Raw genomic sequence first — 26292 nt, 5'->3', positions numbered from 1 at the left:
AGCTGCTTTGAACATTCATGCAACTGACTTCTTTCAAGGAGCCACTGGGGACCTGTGTGGAATCTCTCACGTATTCACGCAGAAATACATCAAGGCTCTAACTGTTGTCATTTATGTCAGATCACATTTCTTCATCTCATTTCCCCTTGACGAGGTCAGTGTTGCAGTTGGGCAGAGGACTGCAGCAACATAGCTGGCTTCCTCCAGATGCAGGATACAAAAGACTGTACACCATATCATAACGCAACTGAGTTCATCAATTGAAAAGGGTTTCACTCCATCAATGTGCAAGTCATCTGTGATTATTGGTACCACATCTTAGAAGTTTGCGACAAGCAACTGTCATGAAGTCATTATTCTTGAGATCTCTGATGTTCCAGCTGCATTTAAGAGTCTAGCCTTATAGGGCTACCCACTGCAGCTTTGGCTAATAATTTGTGCAATTCTTTGGCAGAAAAGGAGTGTAAAAACACTGCAGCCCATTTTTCAACCAGGATCAGACTTGGAGCAGATGATAAGCCTGGTGCAGCTGAGGTTCTGCTGCTTGGACCAATCTAATGTTTTCTTGCAGTATATTCCAGACAAAGTGTGCCTCATAACCCTCACAAGCTTTGTTCTGTACAACTCAAATAGGCACCAAGGAAATGTGTTGGATGCTGACAGACTAGGTGAGTTTAGCAGTCTTCTTCTAAGGGTAATTAGGACTCTGAGCAGGAGGAAGACCACCTTGCTCATTATAGACTACAGCACCATTTGGCAGTACACACCACACAGGACTTAATTGACATGCAGTTCCAGTAGATGAAAGCTGGTTTCAGTGATTCTACAAAAAATGTTAATGCTTAACATGCAAACAGTTTGTTTAGTTTCTGGAAGGTTAATATAGCTTCTGTTTGTTTGATTTCTGTTTGCTTTTGGTGCTTGCAAACAGAACCAAATGTTTTGAAATGACTGAATGTTTCATTTATGTGATGGTCCCACATTCAACAGTGATAAATTGTTGTGGTGCACATTATGGAAACCAAATCACTGACACAGAGAAGATTGTAAGATAGGAGGTGGATCAGGACAGTTGACCTGTGTGGCATGGTGCTCAAACAGCAATAGCAATAGGAATGTATAGGTGTCGTGCATTGAAGTGCCAGACATGCCAACTATTTGCTCTGAGAAGAGGTAGTTTGTGGCTTCTGTGTCACTTTTCACAGTGAAAGCCAGTGGCAGACTGCCTGTGCTTGACTGGGTGCATAGCTGAGATTACAAGATGGTCCTGGCATCAAGGATGCGGGGATATCTAACAGTGGCAAGTACTTCCAGCAACTATGAGTATGAAAAGTCTGACTCACATTTGACAATGGGGGTACCAAGACTAAGCGGTAGGTCGTTAACAAGGCAAGCTTCAGACAAACCTGCTGCCTCGGGCAGGGAAATCCTCAGTGAAACTTGACAAAAGTGGCATTTTGCTAAAAATGGGACAATTCAGATCATTGTCACAGCTTCAATCAATAACCCTGTGTGTAATTCAAAGCGTTGCCGCCCTCAGCAAAAATATTATTATTGCTTCCAGTCTTATATCTTCACATTGTATTTTTAGGTACTCAACTCCAGGTTTACATTGTTTCGTACATTTCACTTCATCCTGCAATCAACTGTGTTCTTACAAAAACAGCATTTTCTCCATATTTTAATTTCTTCATATCAAGCGTCTTGGACCCTTGAGAATAGCTGGAAGGTGACTCAAAGTATGGTCCAACCAGGGAGACCGTAAGCCCATCCCATTCACACTTGGATACCATAATTGCATTTTGCAACATCCACATTTGTATGTCGGTATGTAAGAAGCCTAACCACTGTTCTGCTGGAACACTGATGACGAAAGACAGCTCAAGGAAATATAGTGTCTAGTGCCTTTCTGTTGAAATCTGGCACTACGGGTTGCAAAATTGAGAGACCTAATACCATTTTACAGGTTGTTGTAAAGTTAATTTCTTTCTCTATGTTGCTATGAAGTTATCTTTCATCTAAATATTATTTCATTACATCATGTGATCACAAGTTTTTTTTTCTGAGATGATAAACATAGGAAATTTTCTTGTGTAAAGGTGAGGCAATTTTAATTATTTTAGCAGAAGAGAAGAATTTGAATTTTTTTTGTCTTTCTTCTCAGATGTATTCTTAAAACCCAGCACATTTATGAGTTCAAAGAAGTCCCATGAGGTTGAGTTGATGTCTGAAGTCATTGTATCGTTTGCCAAATATTGCAGTATTCAACAGGTGAGAGAACTTCCAATCATTCTAATCAGGTAGTCACAGGACAATTTCCAAGTCTGCTTAAATAACTAGTTTTCTCAAAGCAGTGTGTCCTGGAAGTTACAAATCTGACATTGAATATGCAAGGAAAATACAATGCTTAATTTCTGAATTTAGTTTTGCTTTCATTGAAGTTCTTTCCATATAAATATGAGATGGTGTGACAGTAATTTTGGTGGAATGCCAACATTTTCAACTTCTATGAAATTAATATGTGCTACATTTTGGTGATGTAACAATTTAGTATCTAGTAATCATGCAAATTTAGAACTTGATGCAAAGGTGGTTGTACTATGAAATACTAAATCTGTTCTTTAAACTCTCCTTATGCATTTGGGATGATTTTATCTATTGAATGGGAACTATTTTTGCAGCCTTGCTGATTTTAATAGCTAGCCCTAATTAGCATGCTGCTTCCTGATCAAAAGAGATGGGATGTGGCTACTCACATTTTAAAATCAGGAAGTCAGAGATGTTGCCAATGTAATGCCAACTCTATTTCTAGTTCTGGGCAATAATGGAGCTTTGATCATATGGCAATTTGATTACATGACATATGATCACGTGAAATTTCGTTGTGCTATTTCAACACATGACCTTGATAAACACTATTATAGAATCATCAAAATGTTATGATGCAGAAGGAGGCTATTTGGCCCATTGCATCTGCACCAACTCATTAAATGAACATCATTACCAACTGCCAGTGTCCTGTTTTTTCCCAATATCCTTGCATGTTATTTTTATCCAAGGAATCATCCAGTGTTCTATTGAATGACCTTTACTTCTAAAGGTTGGATCTTGTAGAGTCATAGAATCATATAGCACAGAAACAGACCCTTCAGTTCAACTTGTCAATGCTGATCCGGTTTTCCAAACTAAGCTAATTCCATTTGGCTATGTTTGGTCCATATACTTCTAAACCTTTTCCATTTGTGTACCTGTCCAAATGTCTTTTAAATGTTATAACTGTAATTGCAACTACCACTTCCTCTGACATTTCATTCCATATGCGCACCACCCTTTGTGTAAAATAGCTGCTCCTCAGGTCCCTTTTAAATCTTCCACCTCTCACCTTAAACCTGTGCTCTCTAGTTTTGGACTCTCCTACACTAGGGAAAAGAAAAAGCTATTCACCTTATCTATACCTGTCATGATTTTACAAACCTCTGTATGGTCACTCCTCAACCTCCACCCTCCAGGGAAAAAAAGATCTCAGCCTCGCTGCAGAGATAGTAGATCCATCGGTTTTAATTTTCCAAAATTCCCCAGATTCTGAAAAGGTACCATTGCATTGTAAAATAGCAAGTATCACGCAATCACAGAATTATTTTGTTGCAGGAGAAGGCCATTCAGCCATTGTGCTGGTGTCAGCTATTACTTAGTCCGGCTCTATTATGCAGGGCTAAACCCCTGTCTGTTCCCCATATCCCTGAAAGCCGTTTTTATCCAAGTAATCATCCAATGCCCCCTTGAATGCCTCAATTTAATCTGCCCACCACATTTCCTGACCATGCATTCTGTACCTTAAATACTCACTGAGTGAAACAGGTTTTTCTCACATCCTCCTTGCCTTGTTCAAATATGATTCATTTGTTTCAGAAAGAGGGGAAACAGAAATCAGCAAACTATGGGTTATAGGGAATAGTGGATCTTTAGAAAATCTCGAGAGTATCAGGCAAAGTCAACATGGTTCTGTGAAAGGGAAATCATATTTGATTCAATTAATGGGAGATTTTTGAGGAAGCAGCAAGGAATGTGGATTTGGGGGAGCCAGTGGATACACTGACGCTAGAGCTCCAAACAGCACCTGACAAGATGCCACATTAATGGCTTCTACACAGAAACAGTGCTCATTGTGTTGGGAACAACAATAGTGTAATAAGGAACAGGGTGTAGAGATAATTCGGTCATTTTTGGATTGGCAAGAAGTAACTGGTGTTGTGCTGCGGGAATGAGCTAGCGGCTCAGCCATCTACAATTTATCTAAATGACTTGGTAAAAAGACGCATGTATAGTTTCTAAGTCTGTTGATGAGATAAAAATAGTTACCAAACTAAGTTGCGAAGAGGGCAGAGGGAGCGTACAAAGGGATATGGATGGTTTAAATAAGCAGACAGATCTTTTGCTGTTCATTATTTTTACTTGTGTGCTGGCTGTTGTTGTGCAACAAGCTGTGAGAGGCATGAGACTACCCGTAAAGAAGTGAACTGACAGTGGGCAAGAAAGGAAACTGAGGATGGGGTAAAGGGCTTCCTCAGGAACCTGTCATTTTAGAGAGCCCTGTTTAAATGCCCTGAGTGACAACAAGACACATAAAGAGCTTGATGTTTAATTTAAAATTCTGAGCAGTGCTTATCAAAATTCTAAAATATAATCTGATAATTGATGATTGCCAACCTTATCCAATAGAATTAGAATTAGCTTTATTGTCACATGTACTGAAATTAGTACAGTGAAAAGTTTAAAAGTCACCACGTATGGCACCATCTTAGGTACAAAGGTACCTAGGTACAGATTCTTGAGGACAAATTCCTACGGAAAAACAGAAAAATAAAGAAATGAAAAATTCAGAATAACAGTCCATCCAACCTCGCCCTCGCTGGCACCTAGCCTCTAGTCTACACCAGGCCTTGACCCCAGGTTGCACTGAACTTCACCTCATGAGGCTGTGAGACTGCTTTGGAATCATCTTGAGGCTGGAAGTTCATGCCCAGTCCATGCCAGGCCAAAAGACCACCATGCCAAGCCGCCAAGAGACAGCTACGCTCGGTCAGGATACTACCACATTGAACTGCCAAAACTGCCAAACAGGTTGAGACAAACTGCCACACCAAGCCAAGAGATGGTCGGGCTAAGAGACTGTCACCCCAGAGTGGGAGACTGCCATGTCAGGCCAAGAGACCATTACGATGGGTCTACGTTAAGGCTGGGAGTTTGCCAGAAGAAAGAAGGTAACAATAAAATAAAAATATATAGAGAAAAAAAGGAAAGAAACAGGTGGAGCGGACAAGCTCCGGCTGAGGAATCAAAGAACAAAGAAATAAAGAACAAAGAAAATTTACAGCACAGGAACACGCCCTTCGGTCTTCCAAGCCTGAGCCGATCCAAATGTACTGACTGTCTAAACCAGTCAGTCAATTCCTAAGCATCTTTTTCCGCCTGCTCCCCACCTCCGTATGCATCTGTCCAGACACATCTTAAATGAATCTACCATGCCTGCCTCTACCACCTCTTCTGGCAACATGTTCCAAACGCCCACCACCCTCTGTGTGAAGTACTTGCCCCGTGTATCCCTCTTAAACTTTCCACCTCTCACCTTGAAAGCGTGACCTCTCATTATTGAATCCTTCACCCTGGGAAAAAGCTTGTCTCTATCCACCCTGTCTATACCCTTCATGATTTTGTAAACCTCAATCAGGTCCCCCCTCAATCTCCTTTTTTTTCTAATGAAAATAAACCTAACCTACTTAACCTCTCTTCGTAGCTAGCACCTTCCATACCAGGCAACATCCTCATAAACCTTCTCTGTACCCTCTCCAAAGCGTCCACATCCTTTTGGTAATGCGGCCGAACCAATGTCTTGTACAATTTTAACATGACTTGCCAGCTCCTATACTCAATACCCCGTCCAATGAAGGCAAGCATACTATATGCCTTCTTGACCACTCTATCCACCTGTGTAGCAAACTTCAGGATACAATGGACCTGCACTCCCAGATCTCTCTGCCCATCAACTTTTCCCAAGGCTCTTTCATTCATTGTATAATTCGCTCTAGAATTAGACTTGCCTAAATGCATCACCTCACATTTGTCTGGATTGAAAACTATCTGCCACTTTTCCGCCCAACTCTCCAGTCTATCTATATCCTCCTGTATTCTCTGACAGTCCCCTATGCTTTCTGCTACTCCACCAATCTTCGTGTCATCTGCAAACTTGCTGATCATACCAACAGTGTCCTCTTCCAGATCATTTATGTATATTACAAACAACAGTGGGCCCAACACTGACCCCTGTGGAACATCACTGGTCACCTTTCTCCATTTCGAGAAATTCCCTTCAACTACTACTCTGTCTCCTATTGCTCAACCAGTTCTTTATCCACCTAGCTAGAACCCCCTGAATACCATGTGACTTCACTTTCTCCATTAGTTTACCACGGGGAAGCTTATCAAATGGCTTACTAAAGTCGATGTATATGACATCAACAGCGCTTCCTTCATCTATCAACTTGGTCACTTCCTCGAAGAACTCTATTAAGTTGGTCAGGCAAAATCTCCCTTGCACAAAACATGTTGCCTATCACTGATAAGCCCATTCTTTTCTAAATATAAATCGCTCCTGTCCCTCAGTACCTCCTCCAGCAACTTTCCTGCCATTGACGTCAGGCTGAATGGTCTGTAGTTACCTGGAATATCCCTTCTACTCTTCTTGTACGGGGACAATATGAGCAATGCTCCAGTCCTCCAGCACCTCACCTGTACTTAAGGATGCCATAAAGATATCTGTCATGGCCCCAGCTATTTCCTCTCTCGCCTCCCTCAGTAACCTGGGATAGATCCCATCCGGTCCTGAGGATTTGTCCAACTTAATAACCTCCAGCCTAACCAACACATCTTCCCTACTTATGTCAACGTGATCCAGACTAATCAAACTTCTACCTCTAACCTCAATATTCATCATGTTCCTCTCTTCCGTGAACACTGATGCAAAGTAATCATTCATAAACTCACCCATTCACTCAGGTTCGACACACAGCCTTCCTTCATTATCCTTTAGTGGACCAATCCTTTCTCTAGTTACCCACTTGCTTCTTATATAAGAATAAAATGCTTTGGGATTCTCTTTAATTCTGCTCGCTTAAGTCCTACAGCGCTGCTACCTTAGAAGATCTGATAGGTGAATTTAGCAAGCAAAGCAGAACCAAGGAACCTCAATTATCCAAACAAGATGGGCAAGCACTGTTTCGTTCAGATAATTGATTATTTGATTAATCGATTCAATGTCTCTGCTCTGCGACTCAGAATTTTCTGTTAAGTCTGTTTCCCGTTCAGGAGAGGAGACTGCAGCACACAGCACGCGGGCCCCCGCCCACCCCCACCGTCTAACATCGCCCCCACCCAACCCCAATCCCGCCCAGCATCCACCCCCAACACCGTCTAACATCGCCCCTGCCTGTCCCCAACCCCGTCCAACACCACTCTCCACCCACCTGCACACCCCCAACCTGTCCAACATCACCCTCTGCCCACCCACTCCCAACCCTGTCCAACATCACTCTCCGCCCACCCGCCCCCCCAATCCCGTCCAACCCTGCCCCCCACCCGCTCCAATCCCATCCACAGTGTCCCCGCCCAACCCCACTCCGTCTAACTGCGCCCCCGCCCACGACCCAATCCCATCCAACACCACAACCTCCCCGCTGTCCAACACCGCCTCCCCGCCTGCTCACTAATCCCGCCCTCCGCCTGCACTCAACCCAATCCAACACTGCGCCCCCGCCCACCCCCCAACACCGTCCATCACCCCCCTCCACCTGTCCTGCAACCTTGGCCAGCACCAATCCCCCACACCTACAATGTTCCATTAATAGCTGTAAATCAGAAAATGGAAATTGGTGAAAATTACAATCACCAGGGACATGATAATGTGCAAGCTGATGGAGTTATGGGCTGAAGTTCCTTGATTCTGATGGACTTTGGGTTGACTAATCAGATAGTCACCTTGGTGTTAATTTTTCAAAAGTTCACCATGTTCTAGAAAGTTTTCATCAACTTGTTAAATAGCAAATATGATCCATGTCTTCAAGAAGGGAGGGAGGGAGAAAAGAAGAAATGAGAACCAATTAGCTTGATGTCTTTTATGGGAAAGTTGCTAGAATCGAATCCAGTGGACCCCAGTAGGGAGATACAAGTAAGAAGGGGTCTCAGCCGTTAGTACACAGGTGAGAATGGTCAATAAGCATTCAGTTAGTGAAGGAAATTGTCACCTTCTTGGAATTATGAACTCATAGAGGGCACAAAACTGCCAGGCACAAATTGGGTTGTGCACTGGCGTTCAGGGTCATCTGAGATAAGGAAGGCAATCAGCCCTCTGCTCCTTCTGAGATATCTTTTCAACAGGAGGCAACTTGATGTAACTGCAGCCATCCCATTTGTTATTTTTGCTGAAATTGTTTTACACTTGTACAGTGAAGCATCCATTCCCATCTCTCTTGTCCCTAATTGTCTGCCAAACCCAACTACAGGCCAATTAAGGGGATAATAAAGGGATGCCCTCACAAACATTGAAGCCAGTAAAATTTTCCTGCATTGGTATATTTAAGACTTGGAAATAGACCCTATCCTAACTTTCTGCCCTGCCTCACAAGTCAGCTTAATTTAATAGTGGTTTATTGATCCATAATAAGCATTAAACTTGTGTTTGATCTAACCCAAAATAATACCAGGAATATCCTCCAAATTTTAAGAATAGGGGCCAGATTCTGAGCAATCATGAGCTGATGGTTGGAGCAAAAGATGGATGTTGAAACCAACTATTAAATGTTCAGAGATTATAGCTGATTAAGCAGCATGATGTGAGGCCATTTAACTACAAAGAAAACAATCCCACAGTCTGTTTAAAACAATACTGCTTTTGGTGTGCTGTGGTAAGGTTTGTCAGTGAGATCAGAGGTTACTTCTAAGAAGTGTGATTTGAAAAGTAAGTAGACTACTGTAAAAAGACGAGGGATGTTTAACTAGCCTGTGGTGTATGAATTACTTAAAACGATTTGGAGCTTAATGTGCTGGTTGCACTTATTTTGCCTAGTAACGTATACCTATCTGTGAGATCTAATGTGTGCAATTATACAAGATTTGTATAAATGCTTTTATCTTTCTAATGGCCAATATATTTCTGGATGAATAAAATGAAGAACTGAAACATGCTGGAAATCTGAAACAAAATTAGAAATTTCTGGAGAAACTCAGCAGATCTGTGGAGAGAAAAAGAGTTAGCATTTCGCATCCAGTGACCCTTCTTCAGAATATATGGATCTCACTGGGGCTTTTTACGTAAAGGTATTTGAAAATAGATTTTCTGGCCATTGATACTGAATAATGCAGATGAAAAATGTATCCCTTATTTAATTGATTGGAGTAAACTTAATTTACAACATCAGATTTATGTCTCCCAGTCTGTCAATGGAAGTTGACAAATAGATTGAGTTGCAGGTGTTCTAAATATATATTAACCAATCTTAGATTGTTAGCTAATGTGGAAAGATGAAGTGTATAGTGAAAAAATTGGGTAATGCAGTAGTGCATGAAAGCTCCGTGGTTAGCACTGTTGCCTCACCGTATCAGGGACCCGGATTCAATTCCAGATTTGGGTGACTGTGGAGTTTGCACATTCTCCTTATGTCTGCATGGGTTGGCTCCTGTTTTCTCCCACAGTCCAAAGATGTGCAAGTTAGGTGGATTGGCTCTGCTAAATTGCCCGTACTGTCAGGGATGTATAGGTGAGGTGGATTAGCCGTGGGAAATACAGGGTTACATGGATGGGGTAGGGATGCTCATCAGACAGTCAGTGCGGACTGGTTGGACCAAATGGCCTGTTTCCACATTATAGGGATTCTATGATTAGCACACACCATTTTCTGTGGGGTGAACTGTCCTCTGTGCCAGCTTTGAAGGCTCTTAGATAAAATGAAAAAGAGCAGTGCAGCCAAAGTTTGGACCAATTGTGAATTTTAATTATAAGAGTGCCTAAGGGTATCTCATGGAAATGTCAGTGGTGCTACAAGAATGCCTTTTCTGATTGAATTGAGGCAATTGGAACAGTTTCACCCATAATCAGATAATGTTTCATTCTAATAATGGGTGGAAGGAGCTTTTAAAAACTGTCCATAGCACTGACCCCTTCATAAGCAATATACATTCCTCCAAAAACTTGCTATGATAAAAAAAAACTGTACGTTTAAATTAACTTTGAAACTAGTAGTAAAGGTCACCAAACTATAGCTGATGTATCCATGTAATGACCAAATATATTCCAAAAAATTTTGGAAAACATTTCAACAAGAATTGAAGAAATTTATCGTGGTTCCAGATGTTTCCAATATATTATTCAAAGCTCTCAACTCCAGATGTGACCTCATCCATGATATCATAATCATTTGCTAATATGCAATGTATACTCTTTATTTAAGAAAATAATGGCTCTAATATCATTTGGCAGCACTTGTTATAAATTTGATTGCAGCTCTAATGATGACATCGTTTTGTATCTTCAGAAGAACAAACTGACTGTTGGGAAGTTTTCTGAAATTAAGACCCATCAAATATGCAAATATGTATGCATTTTCTTAAAACGTAGATAAATTGTAGATGAAATTTATTGGTGCATGGGTTAGTCAATTTTGTTCGGCTTTTGAACAGAAAGAGTAAGTACATAGATGCAAGATGTGTCTCCCACAGAAGGGAAATTGGAATGAGTTCCAGAGACTACTTTTGCAGTCAGCTCAAAACTGACATTGATCATAGATAAATGGTTCCTTTCTCCCTGAAAATTTTGCTGTGCACGTATACAGCAGCCAGATGGGAGGAAGGAGTCAAATAATGCATATACTGCTCGGGAATCCTGTTTAAAAGGCCAGTGGTGAGTGTTGTCATTTTGATTCATTATGATAGGACTTTTTCATTGGCAGACAATTTTTTTTCCCTTTTAATCAGTTGATTTGTTTCAGGAGATTAGTCTTGAGATAAATTAATGCGAGGTATATTTTGAAAAGCACTATTTTAGATCATCAGTTTACCATAATCATATAATGATAATGTGTCAGTTGGACCTTTACTCACTGGAGTTCAGAAGAGTAAGAGCCCTTTCATGAAATAATATTTTGAAAAAGAAACTTTGAATTCAGTGTGATAGCTTACAAATGCTAGACATTGATGAATTAAAGCTTTAGTAGATGGTTTACAGGACATAACTGAAGATTTGATTTTAAACCTTAACATATTTTCCATGTAATCTTTTCAAATTCTCCATTTTGTAATATTTTCCATGACTTTTATCTTTAGGCAATATTTAATTCGGGTTGTAAAAATGGAAATGTGGCCGTTAGGAGTACTTTGACATGAAGAACAGAGGAGCTTTTTTAGATTAGATTAGATTCCCTACAATGTGGAAACAGGCCCTTCGGGCCAACCAGTCCACACCAACCCTCTGAAGAGTAACCCACCCAGACCCATTTCCCTCTGACTAATGCATCTAACACTATGGTTAATTTAGCATGGCCAATTCACCTAACCTGCACATCTTTAAATGGAGAGAGACTGCAAAATACTGCAGAAAAATTGGATTTGGGAATCTTCATGCATGAATTAGAAAAATTAGGATCCAAGTTCAGCAGGTAATAAGAAAGACAAAAGAAATGTTGGTATGCTCGAAACGTTGAATTCTCTATTCCTGAGATGCTGCCTGGCCTGCTGTGCTTTGACCAGCAACACATTTGCAGCTGTGATCTCCAGCATCTGCAGATCTCATTTTTTATTTCAAAGGGAAAGCAAGGAACTGTACATAGTACTAGTCAGACCACAGCTGGATCACTCTGTGCAGTTTTGGTTCCCTTATCAAAGGAAAGATTTGAGACAGTCCGAAGAAAGTTCACTATTGATACTGGATATGGAGGGACTGCCTTATAAAGAGACGTTGTGTAAGTTGGACCTATACTCATTGGAGTTCAGAAGAGTAAGAGGCAACCTGATTGAAGCTAACAAGATTCTGAGGGAATTTGACAAGGCAGGTATTGAGAGGTTGTTTCCCCTTGTCGAGTCTTAAGACCAGTGTTCTTAATCTCAGAATAAGGGGTCACACATTTAAGACAGGGATGAGGAGAAATTTAATAATCAAAGCTGAGGTAGACAGATTTTTAATCAGTAAGGAAAACAAATGTTATAGATAGAATTGATGATTATCAGATCAACTATGATCTCATTGAATGGTAGCACCGACTCAATGGGCTGAATGGCCTACTTCTGCTTTAAGAAAGACTTAATTCAGTGGGACCCTAATGATGGGGTGAAGTGTAGGAATTAAGTCAGAGGTGGGTTGAGCTTCATATTGTTTTGTGATTGCTATCTATTTTCAATCTGTCTGCATCCCGTGAATAGTCAGTACCTTAAATCCTTTTTCAAATTAAGTCTTACCTTCAAGGTTGAGTCAGAGGTGGACGGGAAACTTGTGGCATAGGTTGTTTGAAAATTGGCATGCACTAATTCAATTCGTGCGTTTGGTTCTGAGGTGAATTTTTCTTGAAATTGTCACCAAACAGGGAAACAGGAGACTGCTAGCTTGGATGAAATGTCAGAAGACAGACATGTGGATAGGCAGTGAATTTGTGGAATCTGTAGATCTTTAAGAAAGGTACTTGGTACGCTTGGACACATAAGTGAATTCCAGAAACGCCCTGGTGTCTTGTTTATGTTTGGGTAGAGATGCATTCTTACTCTTATACCTGGCCATATCAGCCTCAGTACCTCCAACTGCTAAACAATCCTTCTCTCCTCTGATCTTCAATGGGTCTTTCTCTGCACGGAATGCTATATGGTTGAAAGTATCTTATTTCAGATGACATAGTAAACTAAGGACCCACCTACTCTCAAGTGGATTTAAAAGGTCCTACTGCACTATTTTGAGAAAGAGCAAGGAAGGAATCCTCAGTGTCCAGTGCAATATTTATCCACCATTCAACATCATAAAAAAGATATGAATATTATCACATTCTGTTTTTGGGGTTTTGCAGTGAGGCTGCATAATTTCCTACATTACAATACTGACTGCTCTTCAAAAGTATTTAGTGGTTATAAAGAATCCTGAAGTCATGAGAATGTAAATACTTTTCTATTTTTAATTCTAGATGATTCAGTGGTGATAGTTGTTTCTAATGGAAGTGAGGGGTGTGGTGCTCTTCATTTGTACCCAATCAATTACTGGGCCCTATTTGGTCTGCCTTAAGAATTAATACTATGTTTTGAATCTGTGTATGTATCTCCATTCCATGTCTTATCCACTGAAGGAAAATTAAGGGAATTTGGGTTGTGCAACAATTGTGGCCTTGTCAATTATGCCCATATCCCAAGAAAGAACAAGAAAAAAAGAACTCAATTACCATATTATGTAAATTATAGAATCTATACCATTGTTCAAACTTAGCAGCTCCATGGACTCAGTATTTACTTGGTGTTTCCTTCCAAGGAAGCTCTTTTGTGGCATCAATTCCTTCATGTATTGGATACACCATCTGTTTTAATCCGTGCCTGCTGTTCGGTGTCAAATTTGATTATAAAGTTATAATCAAATAGCTACCCAGGCAGTGTTATTGTTACATAAAATTTTCCCCTTGCTGTATGTTTATATTATTTTTTGAAAACTATGCAGTCCCACAGTTTTGTTAGTACCTTCTACATTACAGTAAAGTCATACTAGTTCCCGTTTTTCATTTGTATCAAAATACAATCTATAGGTGTGATAGGTTGACTAAAAATCTGAAGTAGGATGTGAGAATGAAGGCATGCAATTTGAACAAGACCTGCGCAATGCCAGAAAAAGGAGAGAGAGTGCTGAGCATTTTAAGCAGAAACCAGAAATAAAAATGTTGTAGCCTAGAAACTTTGCAGGTGAGAGATTCTGTGAGGGTGGATTATTTTTTGATGGAATTCATTCTCAGGATTTAAACTTCACTTGCATCAAACCACATGCTGCGGAATTATCAGTGTATGTTAATAGGTCAGCGAGCTACTAACGTTCTATGTAAAATCCTTGTATAAGTTTCCAGATATTAATTTTATAATTTAAGTACACTTAAGTCAGATTTTGTACTTTGCCAACTCACAACATGGGATCAAAGATTATCTTGATAGACTTGTCTTGAACAAAATTAGTCCCACACAATGACCCATTATGTTCTTTGAGGTACTCTTGAACAAATATGCAAAAAATAATTTGATTCATAAACCTTATAACCAGAAACAGTTTTTCAAATTAATGCACAACCTTCCAAATAAATCTGGTAATATTTATCTAACTGTTATTTTCCTTAAAGATAATGGTTCTAATACCAAACAAATGAAAAATATAGAAGAATGGAAACAATGCCATAAACTTGCATGGTTTAATTATATGGACATAAGATTCCTGATCAAGACTGTTTTATGTCAAAGAGTTTGTTTGATAATGACCTTTGAGTCAACTGTAGTTAATTTTAATGCAAAGTTATTTTTCATAGTCTAAAGGTGTTCCAACTCCTTTCTGTGCCACCCCAGGCTCTCTCTTTCTGAGAGTTAACTAAGTTTAAATCCAAATATACAACATACATTTAACCTTTCCAACAGTTTTCTTTATTGTTTCCGAATTGAATTTCAAATTCCCAAATGTTGTGGTTTAATCGGGTTACAACTGTTTCAAGGATGTAATGGTTCCATGTACCATGCTGCACCAGAACAAAAACAAATTAGGGGAGCATTTATGTAATGTCTTTTAGGTAGCCAAATGTCCTAAGGCACTGTTGGACATACACTTTTGTATTGTGTATTTCTAATACTTCAGTTATTTTGAGAATATCCATGGTGTCAGGTTTGCTGACAGACATTGACACAAACCAGTCCTTGATCCCCTCAGCACAGCATTTAGATGATGTTGAAGGCAGGAACTAAATAAATAGTAGGCCATTTAAGATTGAGATGAGGGAGCATCTTCAATCAGAGGGTGCTTCATTAGTGCAATTTGTTACCACAGAAAGCTGTGAAAGCTGGTTCAGTGAGTATATTAAAGAAAGAGATTGATAATGTTTTAGATATTAAAAGGCATCCAGGAGATTATAGAGAAAGCAGGGTTATGGCATTGAGATAGCGGATGAACCATGGTCAAGTGTCTTGAGAGTTGTTGGAGCTGCACCCATCCAGGCAAATGAGGGGTATTCCATTACACCCCTGACCAATGTTACCACAAATCATTTTTCTACTCCATGGATCTTTAAGGGCACAGCTTTTATAAGTAGAAGGTTATGCAGTAGCCCATCTTATGGCCTCCATGGAACCTTCTAGTGTTTGCACTGCACTTTAGAGGGAACATTGCTTTTGACTTGTCTCTTTTAGGTGGTGGATGGGTTTTGGGGAGTTAGGGGGTAAGTTACTCACTGCAGGATTATAAGATTGGGCAAAGGTCAATCTAATGCTTCCCTCTGTATAAGCAGTGTTGAATCACAGTTAAAGTTTCTTAAAAATCTCTAACTTGTGTAAGATTTCCCTTTTGAAGGAATTAATGGTCTGAAGATATTTTTGCACAACATGAAAAATTTACCAAGACTGGCAAGCTGTGTATCCCTACTATTCTAGCTTTTTGAAACTTTAAATCTTGAAACTAGTTACGTTGTGAATCCTTTTATCATGTGGCTAATGATTGGGGTTACTATGAAAGATTTCAACTTATATATTAATTTAGACACTTTGAAACCAGTTTATTGTCATTCAGGTCATTCAGTGTGACATTGATATGTTGGTTAAAGCCTTTTTTTGCTTTTTAAAATCCTTTATTGGGATGTAATATTGCTGGCAAGGCAAACAGTTGCCCATCTCTGCCTTTCAGATGGAAGACACCATCTTGAACCATTGCAACCATTCAGGTTCGGATTCTCACACACAGCTATTAATAAAGAATTTCAGGGATCTTGATCCAGTGAAAGTGAAGGAAATATGGTCAGCGTGGTTTGTGGCTTGAAGGGGAACTTGCAAATAATAGTGTGCCCAGGCATGTACTGCCCTGTTCCTCTAGGTGTTGAAGTTATGGGTTTGGAGAAGGAGTTTGCTGCTGTTCATTTTATGCTTACTATAATATACACTGAAGCCACTGTGTGTTGTTGGTGGAGGGAGTGAATGTTTCATTTGGTGGATGGGATGTTGATTAAGCACATTGCATTGTCTTTGATAGTATTGTGTTTCTTCAGCATTTTGTGGAGTTGCACTCATTCAGTCAAGCGTGCACTATTCTATTAAACTGCTGCCTTGTTCCTCGGAGATCTGTATTCCTTCAATTCCAGTTTATGTAGCAACTGTAATTTACTTTGTCCCAACAGCTGTCTGGATCAAAGTTCTGAAATCCCATGCTTAAACCTCCTTACCTCTCTCACTTTAATATGCTTTGTAAAACTCGCCTCTTTGACCAAGCATTTGTTCACCAGTGCTAATATCTTATGTGGCTCAATGTCAATGTTTTCCATATAATGCTTCAGTAAAATGTCTTGGGGGTAATTTTACTTGTTAAATTTGCTGTATTAATACAGGTTGCATTGTCTTCCTAAAAAGTAACATACATATACTATGTCTGTGTTTTAGTTTTCTTTTAGTGTGAGTTAGTTTGCTAATTCCTATCCTCAACAATGCACCCAATACAATATGTGAAACAGTGACCAATCCTCAACCTTATAACAATGTTAATCTGGCAACTTGTCTATCTGAAATTGACAGCATCCTTGAAATCTTTAGTTCACTATTTTCATTCCTTCCCTAGGTCTAGCTTTCCATTTGCACACACAGCTGACTCAAATTTGTGCTTAATATTTGTTGAAATTAACCATGTACTGTAATATAATGTGCTACTTTGGTTTGGTTGAAAAACATTTGAAAAATTTTTGAATTTTAGTTCTGATTAGAAGAAGTTTAATAATGTGAAATAGAATACAGATTGTGGGATTACTTTTAGAACTTATAGAGTTTGGATTTCTTTATGTAATATAGATAAGTCAACACTGTAGTGGTTTTAGTACCATTTAACTTTTGACTGTGAGAGATTATCATGTCTTCCTGAGATCTGCTGCTCTATCATTAACCCAATTTCACACACTCTTACCTTATGTTTGACAAATTTGATTGTCAAAATCAATTTTTATTGGACTCTACTGCAGCTTTATTCAATCTGAGAAAACACCTAATCAGTTGCCAAAGAGGAAGTAAACATAGAAAGTTCCTGCTGTGAACAGTTGTGAGGGAAACTTTTTATGCTGCTGTTTGTCTTTTTCTTGAATGAGTAGGCTTTCATCACTCATGAGAAATAAAGCAGTATTCCATGGAACTCCTTTAAGTGCCTTCTATAAAGCGTGCAACATTTTGTTTCCCAGTAAAATGTTCTACCCCCACCACGCCCCACAAAAAAATCCACTCCATGATATTATACACATGTTGTGCTACATAGTTTTATAGCTGACATCCCAGATGATTTGGTTACATTTACTTGTCGTAAGGACTCAAGCACTTTCCGTGGACTCTAAAAAAAGAAAGCTGAGAACTTTTTGTCAAGACTTTTCAATATATTTTATGAAAAAGAATTCAATATAAGGCAGTAATTTAATCTCAGAGGCCCTGCTGAGAATCAGGAACCCTCAAGCTTCACCCTTGCGGTTTATGATGTGATTAGAATGGCTTGATTGAATTACTGCCTTGTAACTGTGTTACGTGTAGTGAAGTAAAACTTGATATCACTGCAGTACAAATCATGTAGTATAATGGAACTGTGATTCAATTGTCACTGCTTTTCGTCTGAATGTTCCACAACTGTCTTCACTAATGCTATGTTTTCCTTACAAAATTTCATAATATCAAAAATAAGCACCATATACCATTAATGACAGTTAATCTGGCACAGAAGCAGATTTAGTATGTAGTCATGAGCAGGAATTATATGTAAGACTGTTTCCTTCTGCAATATGTGGTCATAATAATTAGTCACACTCAACAAATGAACACTGTTTATTTTACCAAACTTTTAAGCAATTTCTTCATCACTCATTTTGAGTATTTGTGCCCTTTGCCTTTTCAATTTCTCCTTAATGTCTTCCTGCCTTAGGTAGCACAAAAAAGTAACCCGAACTGTAAGTGGAATAGTCTTCAGGTATATGACATGAGTGTTCCACATTTTCATTTTGATACATGCTTTGGTCAGTGTTGCAGGATTGGCAGAAGGTTAGCACAAGATGTCTAATGTGCTGGAATATAGCCGTTGGACCTTCTCAGCTATCTTTTCCATCAATTACTCTTTGAATTAAAAAATATAGATGAACAGCTTGCCTGAATGCTTTTATTTATTCATCATACAGTTCCCAAACATAAAACACTTTAATATGCACATTTGCTCATTCTCAAGCCTGCATTCTGTTGATTTTGCATATAAAGATTGCTTTAAAATTAATTTAAATATGCATTTTTAGTATATTAAAGCACTGAACAGGGAAAACTCTGAACATAATCTTTTAAGTTTACACTAATGATCCCTATTTTGAATCTTGGGCAAATTAAATGTGGATCCAATTACCAAACTGCAGCAATATAACCAAAAATGATTATTCACTATAAAGTGTAATATACGTTATACTGATAGTTGCTGTAATGTTCTCAGCTATTCTTTACTGAAGCAATAACAAATAAGTATTTGAAAGAAAGTATATTGTGCCAGCTGGCTATCCCAAATATAGATATTCTATATATATTATTATTTATTTGCCTCGCTGTCTTATTTTCTTTCTATTACTTTGATGTTGTCTTGAGAAAAGAGATACAAGATTTGACAGGAGTGACAGTTAAAGTTTTGATTGCTGGTATAATTGTAATATGCTTAAAATCCTGTCATCATTTAATTTTCCATTGTAGAATTAAGATACTATGGGCAGGGTTTTCAGCCACTGATGAGAGATGGTCATATAGGCAAAAAAAAAGGTTTTGCTGGCAAGCCAGTTTGCCAGCTCCATTATTTACTCAGGACATTCTTCCAGAGATAGGATCAGTGGTTAAAAGGCTGCAGTTTAAGAAGTTGGAGATAAATGCTTTCAAAATGAAGACTCTCCCTCTTTATCTTTTACCTGGAACTGCAAGTTTGTTTTCATTCTGAACTGGAGGACCTCCTATTAGTTCAATCAGTTTTGCAAGCCCTCCTGCTGCCCTTAATTAGTGCAAGTCACTGTTTGCCGCATGATGTGCGGTCATGGCCCCACTGTCAGGGTCACATCCAAAAAGGTAAGTTCCTGTCCAATAAGTCAGCTGGTTATTTGGGAAGGGTTAGCATTGATAATGTTTATATATGTTACAGTCTAAGGCATAATATTGCACAGTGCTAATTGCCCTGTCTCAGTTCCAGCTTGATGTATTAATAATACTATTTTAATATTATTGCTACAGATGTGAATGAAGCTAATATTTTATTTATTAATGTAAGTTTTTTATATTTTTCCAAATGAAGCATAATGCTTCATATTTCAAGTATTCCTTTGTGTCCAGTATGGAGCGCAATAAGAAAGGAATTACATGAAAAGAAAACATGAAAATGTTATTCAGTTATGAATATATATTTGGATTGCAATTGATACTGCTTATCTCAGGGTGTTATAAATTGCATTGTTGTTTTAAATTATGATAATGAGCTTGAATGTTTTATTTTGATTTCCTCTAGGTAATTGATATCGGATCAGGAAAGGGATATTTGAGTTCTTACTTGTCCATGCAGTATGGTTTGAATGTGTATGGCATAGATTCTTCTAGTACCAACACGAGTGGGGCAAATGAAAGGAACAGAAAATTAAAAAGATATTGGAAGGTTTACCAACGTCAAACAAAGCGTCAGAACCAACACAACGCTGCACCACAAAATCTGGAAGAAGAACCAACAAATAAAATGGAGAGTTTTGAGGAAGCCAAGGAACAAATTAGCCTTGGTGGGGAGCAAGAGAATAGTCCACAAAATCAATCAAGCCATATACAAACTCCTGTGATGGATACTTCCTTAGATTTAGAGACCAGCGAGAGAAGTAACAATGTTGTATCTACACAGTTTGTGGGATCAATAGAAAATGAATTTGATGGTACTGACAATCTGTTTCTGGAATTTCTGTCAACTGATGCAGTGGAAATGAATTCACTGTCAAGGAAAAAAAGAGATCTTGATGATAAAGAGAAAGAGAGAAGGAAAACTGCAGGTTTGGATGCGAAAGCAAAACAAATCAAAGAAGCTAATCTCTACTCTCCATTAACACTGCATATTACTTCTACAACTGAACTCCAAGACATCATTTCTGACATAAAGGTTAGCCTTCCTTAGTCAAACTGCAGTGTATAAATATAGAATGGGTGGCTGGTTTATTCAGCTAGCTCAGACAAAATGAACTGAATGATCTTTTTCTGTGCCATAAAGTTTCTATGGTTCTACAGACTTAACTAATATCTTAAGATTGTGTGGGTGACAAATTGGGTTAACATACTCTTCATTCAACTTTGGAACCCAGTTTAAATTCAGCCCACAATGACGACTTAAAGGCAACTTTTTCAACTGGCTGCCACTCAAAAGCAACCACCTAACCATTCTAAACCTATTTTTTAAGCACTTATCCAATAGCCTAGTTTGTCCTGGCATCACAACTGTATATATAAATATTCCTTAAATGTTATGAGGATTTCAGCCTCTACCAGTCTTACAGGCAGTGAGTTTCAGATGCTTACCACCCCATGGATGAAAAAGGTTTCCTCACATCCCATCGAAATCTTCTGTCCCTTAAATCTATGTCCACTGGTTGTTGATCCCTTCACCAGGGGAAAACTTTGTTCTTGGCTATGTCCTTCATAATTTTATACATCTCGATCATGCTTCCCTTAGTCTCCTCTACTCTAAGAAAAACAACCCCAATCTATTGAGCTATCCAATTTAACTTCATAACTAAAACTCTCCAGTCCGGATAACATCCTAGTAAATCTCCTCTTGCACCCTCTCTGGTGTATTCACATTCCTCCATTAATGTGGATTCCAGAACTGCACATAATATTCTTGGTGTGGACAAACCAAAATCTTATACAGTTCTAACATAACCTTCCTTCTGTTAAACTCTTTGCCTCTCTAGTAATGTCAAGTATCTCATATACCTTCTTAACCACTTCATCTATCTGTTCTGACCCCTTAAGGCACCAGTCGACCCTGTGATCCTTTGTGTTGCCCAGGTCCTACTGATCATCATATATTCCATTGTCCTGTTTGTCCTACCAAAATGCATCATCAGACATTTATCCAAAATGAATTCAATTTGCCACTGATAAGCCTATCTGACTACTCCGCCTATATCTTTGTGTCATCTAAGACTATCCTCCATCCCAATTTGTATCATCTGCAAACTTATTGATTAGTCCTTCAGCTTCAAATTCAAATTGCTTATATATGCCACAAACAGCAAGAACGCCAAAACTGATCTCTGTAATCTCCACTGGACACAGGCTTCCAGTCAAAAAAGCACCCTCGACCATCACTCTCTGCTTTCTGCTATTCACCCCATTCTGTATCCAATTAGCAAAACTCCCTTGGAACTCTTGGACATTCGCTGTTAGTCTCCCATACGAGGTTTTATCAAAAGCCTTGCTGATGTCCAAGTAGACTTTATTGAGTGCACTGACCTCACTTACACTCCTGGTTACCTCTGAAAAGTTCAATCAGTTGGTCAGACATGACCTCCCCATGCTGATTGTTCTTGATCAATCCCTGCCTCTCTAACTGCAGTTTAATTCTGTCCTTCAGAATAATTATTCCTTCCATTAGTTTCCCATTGAGGTTACACTGGCTACCCTATAGTTTCCTGATTTATCTCTTGCTCCCATTTTGAGTAAGTGTAACACATTGTCTGTCTTCCAGTCCTCTGGCACCTCTCCTGGACCAAAGAGGAATTGAAAATTATTGTCAGGACCCCTACTATTTTCTCCCTTTCCTCACTTAACAGCCTGGGACACACTTCATCTGGCCTTGGAGATTTATCTACTTATAAGCCTACCAGACCACTCAGAGCAACCTCTCTATCTACGTTAATTTCTTTAAGTATATCACAGTCCTTCTCCCTGACTTCTGTAGCCAAATCATCTCTCTCACTAGTAAACATCAAAACAAAATTTAGAACCCCACCAACATCCTCTGGCTCCATGAACAAATTGACACTGTAATCCTTAATGTGCCTTACGTTTTCCATATGTATCCTTCATTTAGTTTTCCTGCTATTATTCTTTTATGCTTCCTTTTTGTTCTCTTAATTTCCTTTTTATATTTCCCCTTGCACATTCTGATGTTTTGTTGGGTTTCTGCTATTTTGAGCCCTTGGTATCTGCCATAAACCTCCTTTTTTCTCTTTATCCATTCCTCTATATCCCTTGCTATCCAGGGTTCACAAGATTTATCAGTCCTATCTCTTGTCTTTATTGGAACATATCGGCCCTGTACTCTCTCTATTTCCTTCTTGATTTACCTCAAAGTATCTGCTCCCAAATCATACCTGATCTTATTAAAATTAATCTTCCTCCTCACCCCAATTTAGAACTTTGATTTCAGGTCTATCCTTGTCCTTTTCATAATATTGAGTCTCATGGAGTTACTATCACTGTCTGTAAATGTATTCAGGTCTATCCTTGTCCTTTTCATAATATTGAGTCTCATGGAGTTACTATCACTGTCTGTAAATGTATTCAGCATTGCCTTGCCCAGCTTCACTACATAAAATTAAGTCCAGGACTGCCCCCTCTCTTGTATGGCCTTAGATAGACTGGCTTTAAAAGGTTTCCTGGATGCATATTAAGAATTCCACTTTCTATAAACCTTTCACGTTATCTCAGTTAATGTAGGGGAAGTTGAAATCCCCTATTATCAGTACCCTATTCCTTTTACACTTCTCTAAAATCTGCCTACGTCTTCTGCTTTTCTATTGTTCTTGAACTGTTAGGAGCCCTATTGTACTCTCCCAGCAATGTGATTGCTCATCTTTGGTTTGTAAATTCTGCACACCTTTGTTTGAGAAACGTCATCCCGCCTTACTGCTGCAATTGATGTCCTGATCAATACTGACACACCACCTCCTCTTCTCTCTTTCCTCCCTTTCTGACCTGAAGACCCTATATCATAAAATATCGAGCTGCCAGTTCTGCTTCTCTCTCAGTTATATCATCCCTGTGTTGTAATTTGTGCCCTCAACTCATCTGCAATGGTATGATTAGTAGGTTTGTAGGCGACTTCAAAATTGGACGTGTAGTGGACAGCGGAGAATGTTAGCTCAGAGTAGAATGGGATCTTGACCAGATGGGCCAATTGGCTGAAGATTGACAGGTGCAGTTTAATTTAGATAAGTGTGAGGTGCTGCATTTTAGAAAGACAAATTAGGGCAGGGCTTATATATTTAATGGTAAGATCCTGGGGTGTGTTGCTGAACAAAGAGACCTTGGAGTCCAGGTTCATAGTTCCTTGAAGGTGAAGTCACAGGTAGATAGGATAGTGAAGTAAAGTGCTTGCCTTTATTGGTCAGTGCATCGAGTATAGGAGTAGGGAGGTCATGTTGCGGTTGTATAGGACATTGGTTTGGCCATTTGTAGAGTACTGTGTGTACTTCTGGTCTCCCTGCTATAGAAAAGATGTTGTGAAACTTGAAAGGGTACAGAAAAGAATTTACAAGGACGTTGCCAGAGTTGGAAGATTTGAGCTATATGGAGAGGCTGAATAGGCTGGAACTATTTTCCCTGGTGTTAGAGGCTGAGGGGTGACCTTATAGAGGTTTATACAATCATGAGGGGCATAGATGGGGTAAATAGACAAGGTTTTTTTCCCTGGGATGGGGGAGTACAGAACTAGAAGGCATATGTTTAGGGTGAGAGGGGAAAGATATAAAAGGGACCTAAGGGGCAACTTTTTCATGCAGAGGGTGGTGCGTTTATGGAATGAGCTGCCAGAGGAAGTGATGGAGGCTGGTACAATTACAACATTTAAAGGGCATCTGAATTGGTATATGAATAGGAAGGGTTTGGAAGGAAATGGGACAAGTGCTGGCAAATCGGAGTAGATTTATTTAGGATATCTGGTTGGCATGAACGAGTTGGACCAAAGGGTCTGTTTCTGTGCTGTACATCTTTATGACTCTATGACATTGTTAATCAAACTCTTTGCATTAAAATGAATACCATCTAACCTTGCCAAATGTCTTTATGCTTTAACTGGCGAATAATCTCTATGTCTCTTGACTCCTTGCCCTCTGTTCTAATTTTGGCTATTCATCTTCCCCTGCTGATCCTTCACTCTGGATCCCATTCCCCTGCCAATTTAGTTTAAACTTTCCCCAACATCACTAGCACACCTCCCTGCAAGGATACTGGTCCTATTCCAGTTTAGGTGCAAGCCATCCACCTAGTACAGGTATTGTTTCCCCCAAAAGTAGTCTCAATGTCTCAGAAATCTAAAGCCCTCCTCATGTCTCCAGCCACACATTTACCTGTACTAATCTATTTCTTTACTCAATGGCACATGGCACCTGAAGTAGTCCAAAAATAACTACCTTTTGGTTCCTGTTCTTTAACCTACTTCATTTCCCCTAAACTTCTGGCAAGGCCTCCTCTCTTTTTCTACCTATCTATTGGTACCAAAATGTACCATGATCTCTGTCTGCTCGCCCCTCCCTCCTTCAGAATGTCCTGCAGTCATTCATTGACAAGTTGAATTATGATTACTAAATGTGGTACATGTATAGCCATGCATAGCACTGTCCTTAGCCAAAATAATGCCATTTGCATTAGGTTACCAGTGAATCCATATGTTAGTTTCCGTGGAATGTAAAAATATACAATCAGCTATAATTAGAAGATGGTTTTTCCAAGGTTTGGAGTCTGGGATTGAAACGTCTTGTTGGTTGTGAAAAGTCAACAAGGCCTTCCTTCAGGTTTGTTATCTCTTATTTGCAAATGCAATATAATTGTAGAAAATACGATTTATTTTCTTTGATGCCGTCATCTCTCAAATTGATGAACTCCACAATTTGCTAACTGGACATGTGTTGTGTTTAATTTTCTAAGTCTTCAAAACGTTTAAATTACATTTGTTAGTTACATATATTGCTAATCTCACAAAATGGGCTATTTATGCATCCTGAAGTGACTGCCACAAGGTCAATCTCAGTTTTCATTAAATGAACTACTAAAATTATTTCAAAACTAAGATAATTTGTTCGGATGCTCTTCAAAATTGTAAAAAAAAGTCAAGCGACTGCCACAAGGTGGCAGATGCTTGACTTTTTTACAACTTTAATGAGCATCTGAACAAATTATATGAGTTAGTTTTGAATTAATTTTAATTGTTCATTTAATAAATATTGAGATTCTTCATAGCTACAACACAAAGAGAAGATTTAGTCAAATTTTAGTTTTTGAATTATTGCCAGATTAGAATAAACAGTACATAGCATTACCTTCACTCACTCATTGTAAAATGTGGTTGTTATCTAGGTCAAACCTTGTCAAAAGACTGAGTTTGCTCAAGGGTAAATGCATTATGCAGGTAATACTAAGCTGTATAGACCCAGGGAATTTCTGGATTAGCAGCCCATTATGTTCTTCCTCACTTGGAGGAAAGGAAATCAGGCAAAGTTGCAATAAAGGAGTACACCGATAAGTACAAATAAGTGAGATTTTGGTCCATGTAACTTATCCTATACTCTTTCCATGTCACGATCTTAACTACCTGTTAAATGAGAGTATTTGCCTACTGGAAATTGCACTTTCTCAAAATTGACCATGTGAAATGAAATATTTGGGAGGACAACACTTGTAACAAATAAGAGATTTGCTAAAATTAAAAATATTACTTTATTTAATATACAAAATAATCAATATTTAGAAGCCTCCTCCCAGTCAGTATTGTTTTGTTCAATTTGTCATGTAGATGAAACTGCTTACTTTACAGGACTCTATGCTGGTCGGTCTGCACACTTGTGGTGATCTTGCCTCGGATATTTTGCGCATCTTCGTTACTAAACAGGAGCTTAAAGTTGTTTGCAGTGTGGGCTGTTGCTACCATCTTCTCTCAGAAGAGTTTGAATTGTCAGATGACAGCAAAGGTAATAAATACCATGTATACTAAATGAAACAAGAAACCTTATGGTATTAGCAAACTAAAAGATGAATTTA

The 26292-nt window shown here is 38.9% G+C and overlaps 1 protein-coding gene across 3 annotated transcripts in view; it reads left to right on the top strand.

Annotated features, from left to right (window-relative positions):
* Positions 1–26292, top strand: part of mettl25 (methyltransferase like 25) — an 88072-nt gene that overhangs the window by 13055 nt on the left and 48725 nt on the right. For all 3 annotated transcript variants that reach the window (XM_060839753.1, XM_060839754.1, XM_060839755.1), the window contains exons 3-5: positions 2165–2271; positions 19784–20413; positions 26069–26222. In XM_060839753.1, coding sequence (XP_060695736.1) covers positions 2165–2271; positions 19784–20413; positions 26069–26222 — 891 coding nt within the window. The remainder of the gene's footprint in view (positions 1–2164; positions 2272–19783; positions 20414–26068; positions 26223–26292) is intronic.

The sequence above is a fragment of the Hemiscyllium ocellatum genome, chromosome 19, assembly GCF_020745735.1.
Source record: "Hemiscyllium ocellatum isolate sHemOce1 chromosome 19, sHemOce1.pat.X.cur, whole genome shotgun sequence".
NCBI lineage: Eukaryota > Metazoa > Chordata > Chondrichthyes > Orectolobiformes > Hemiscylliidae > Hemiscyllium > Hemiscyllium ocellatum.
Note: the sequence above shows the minus strand (reverse complement) of the source record. Positions and strands in the feature narration are given on the sequence as shown.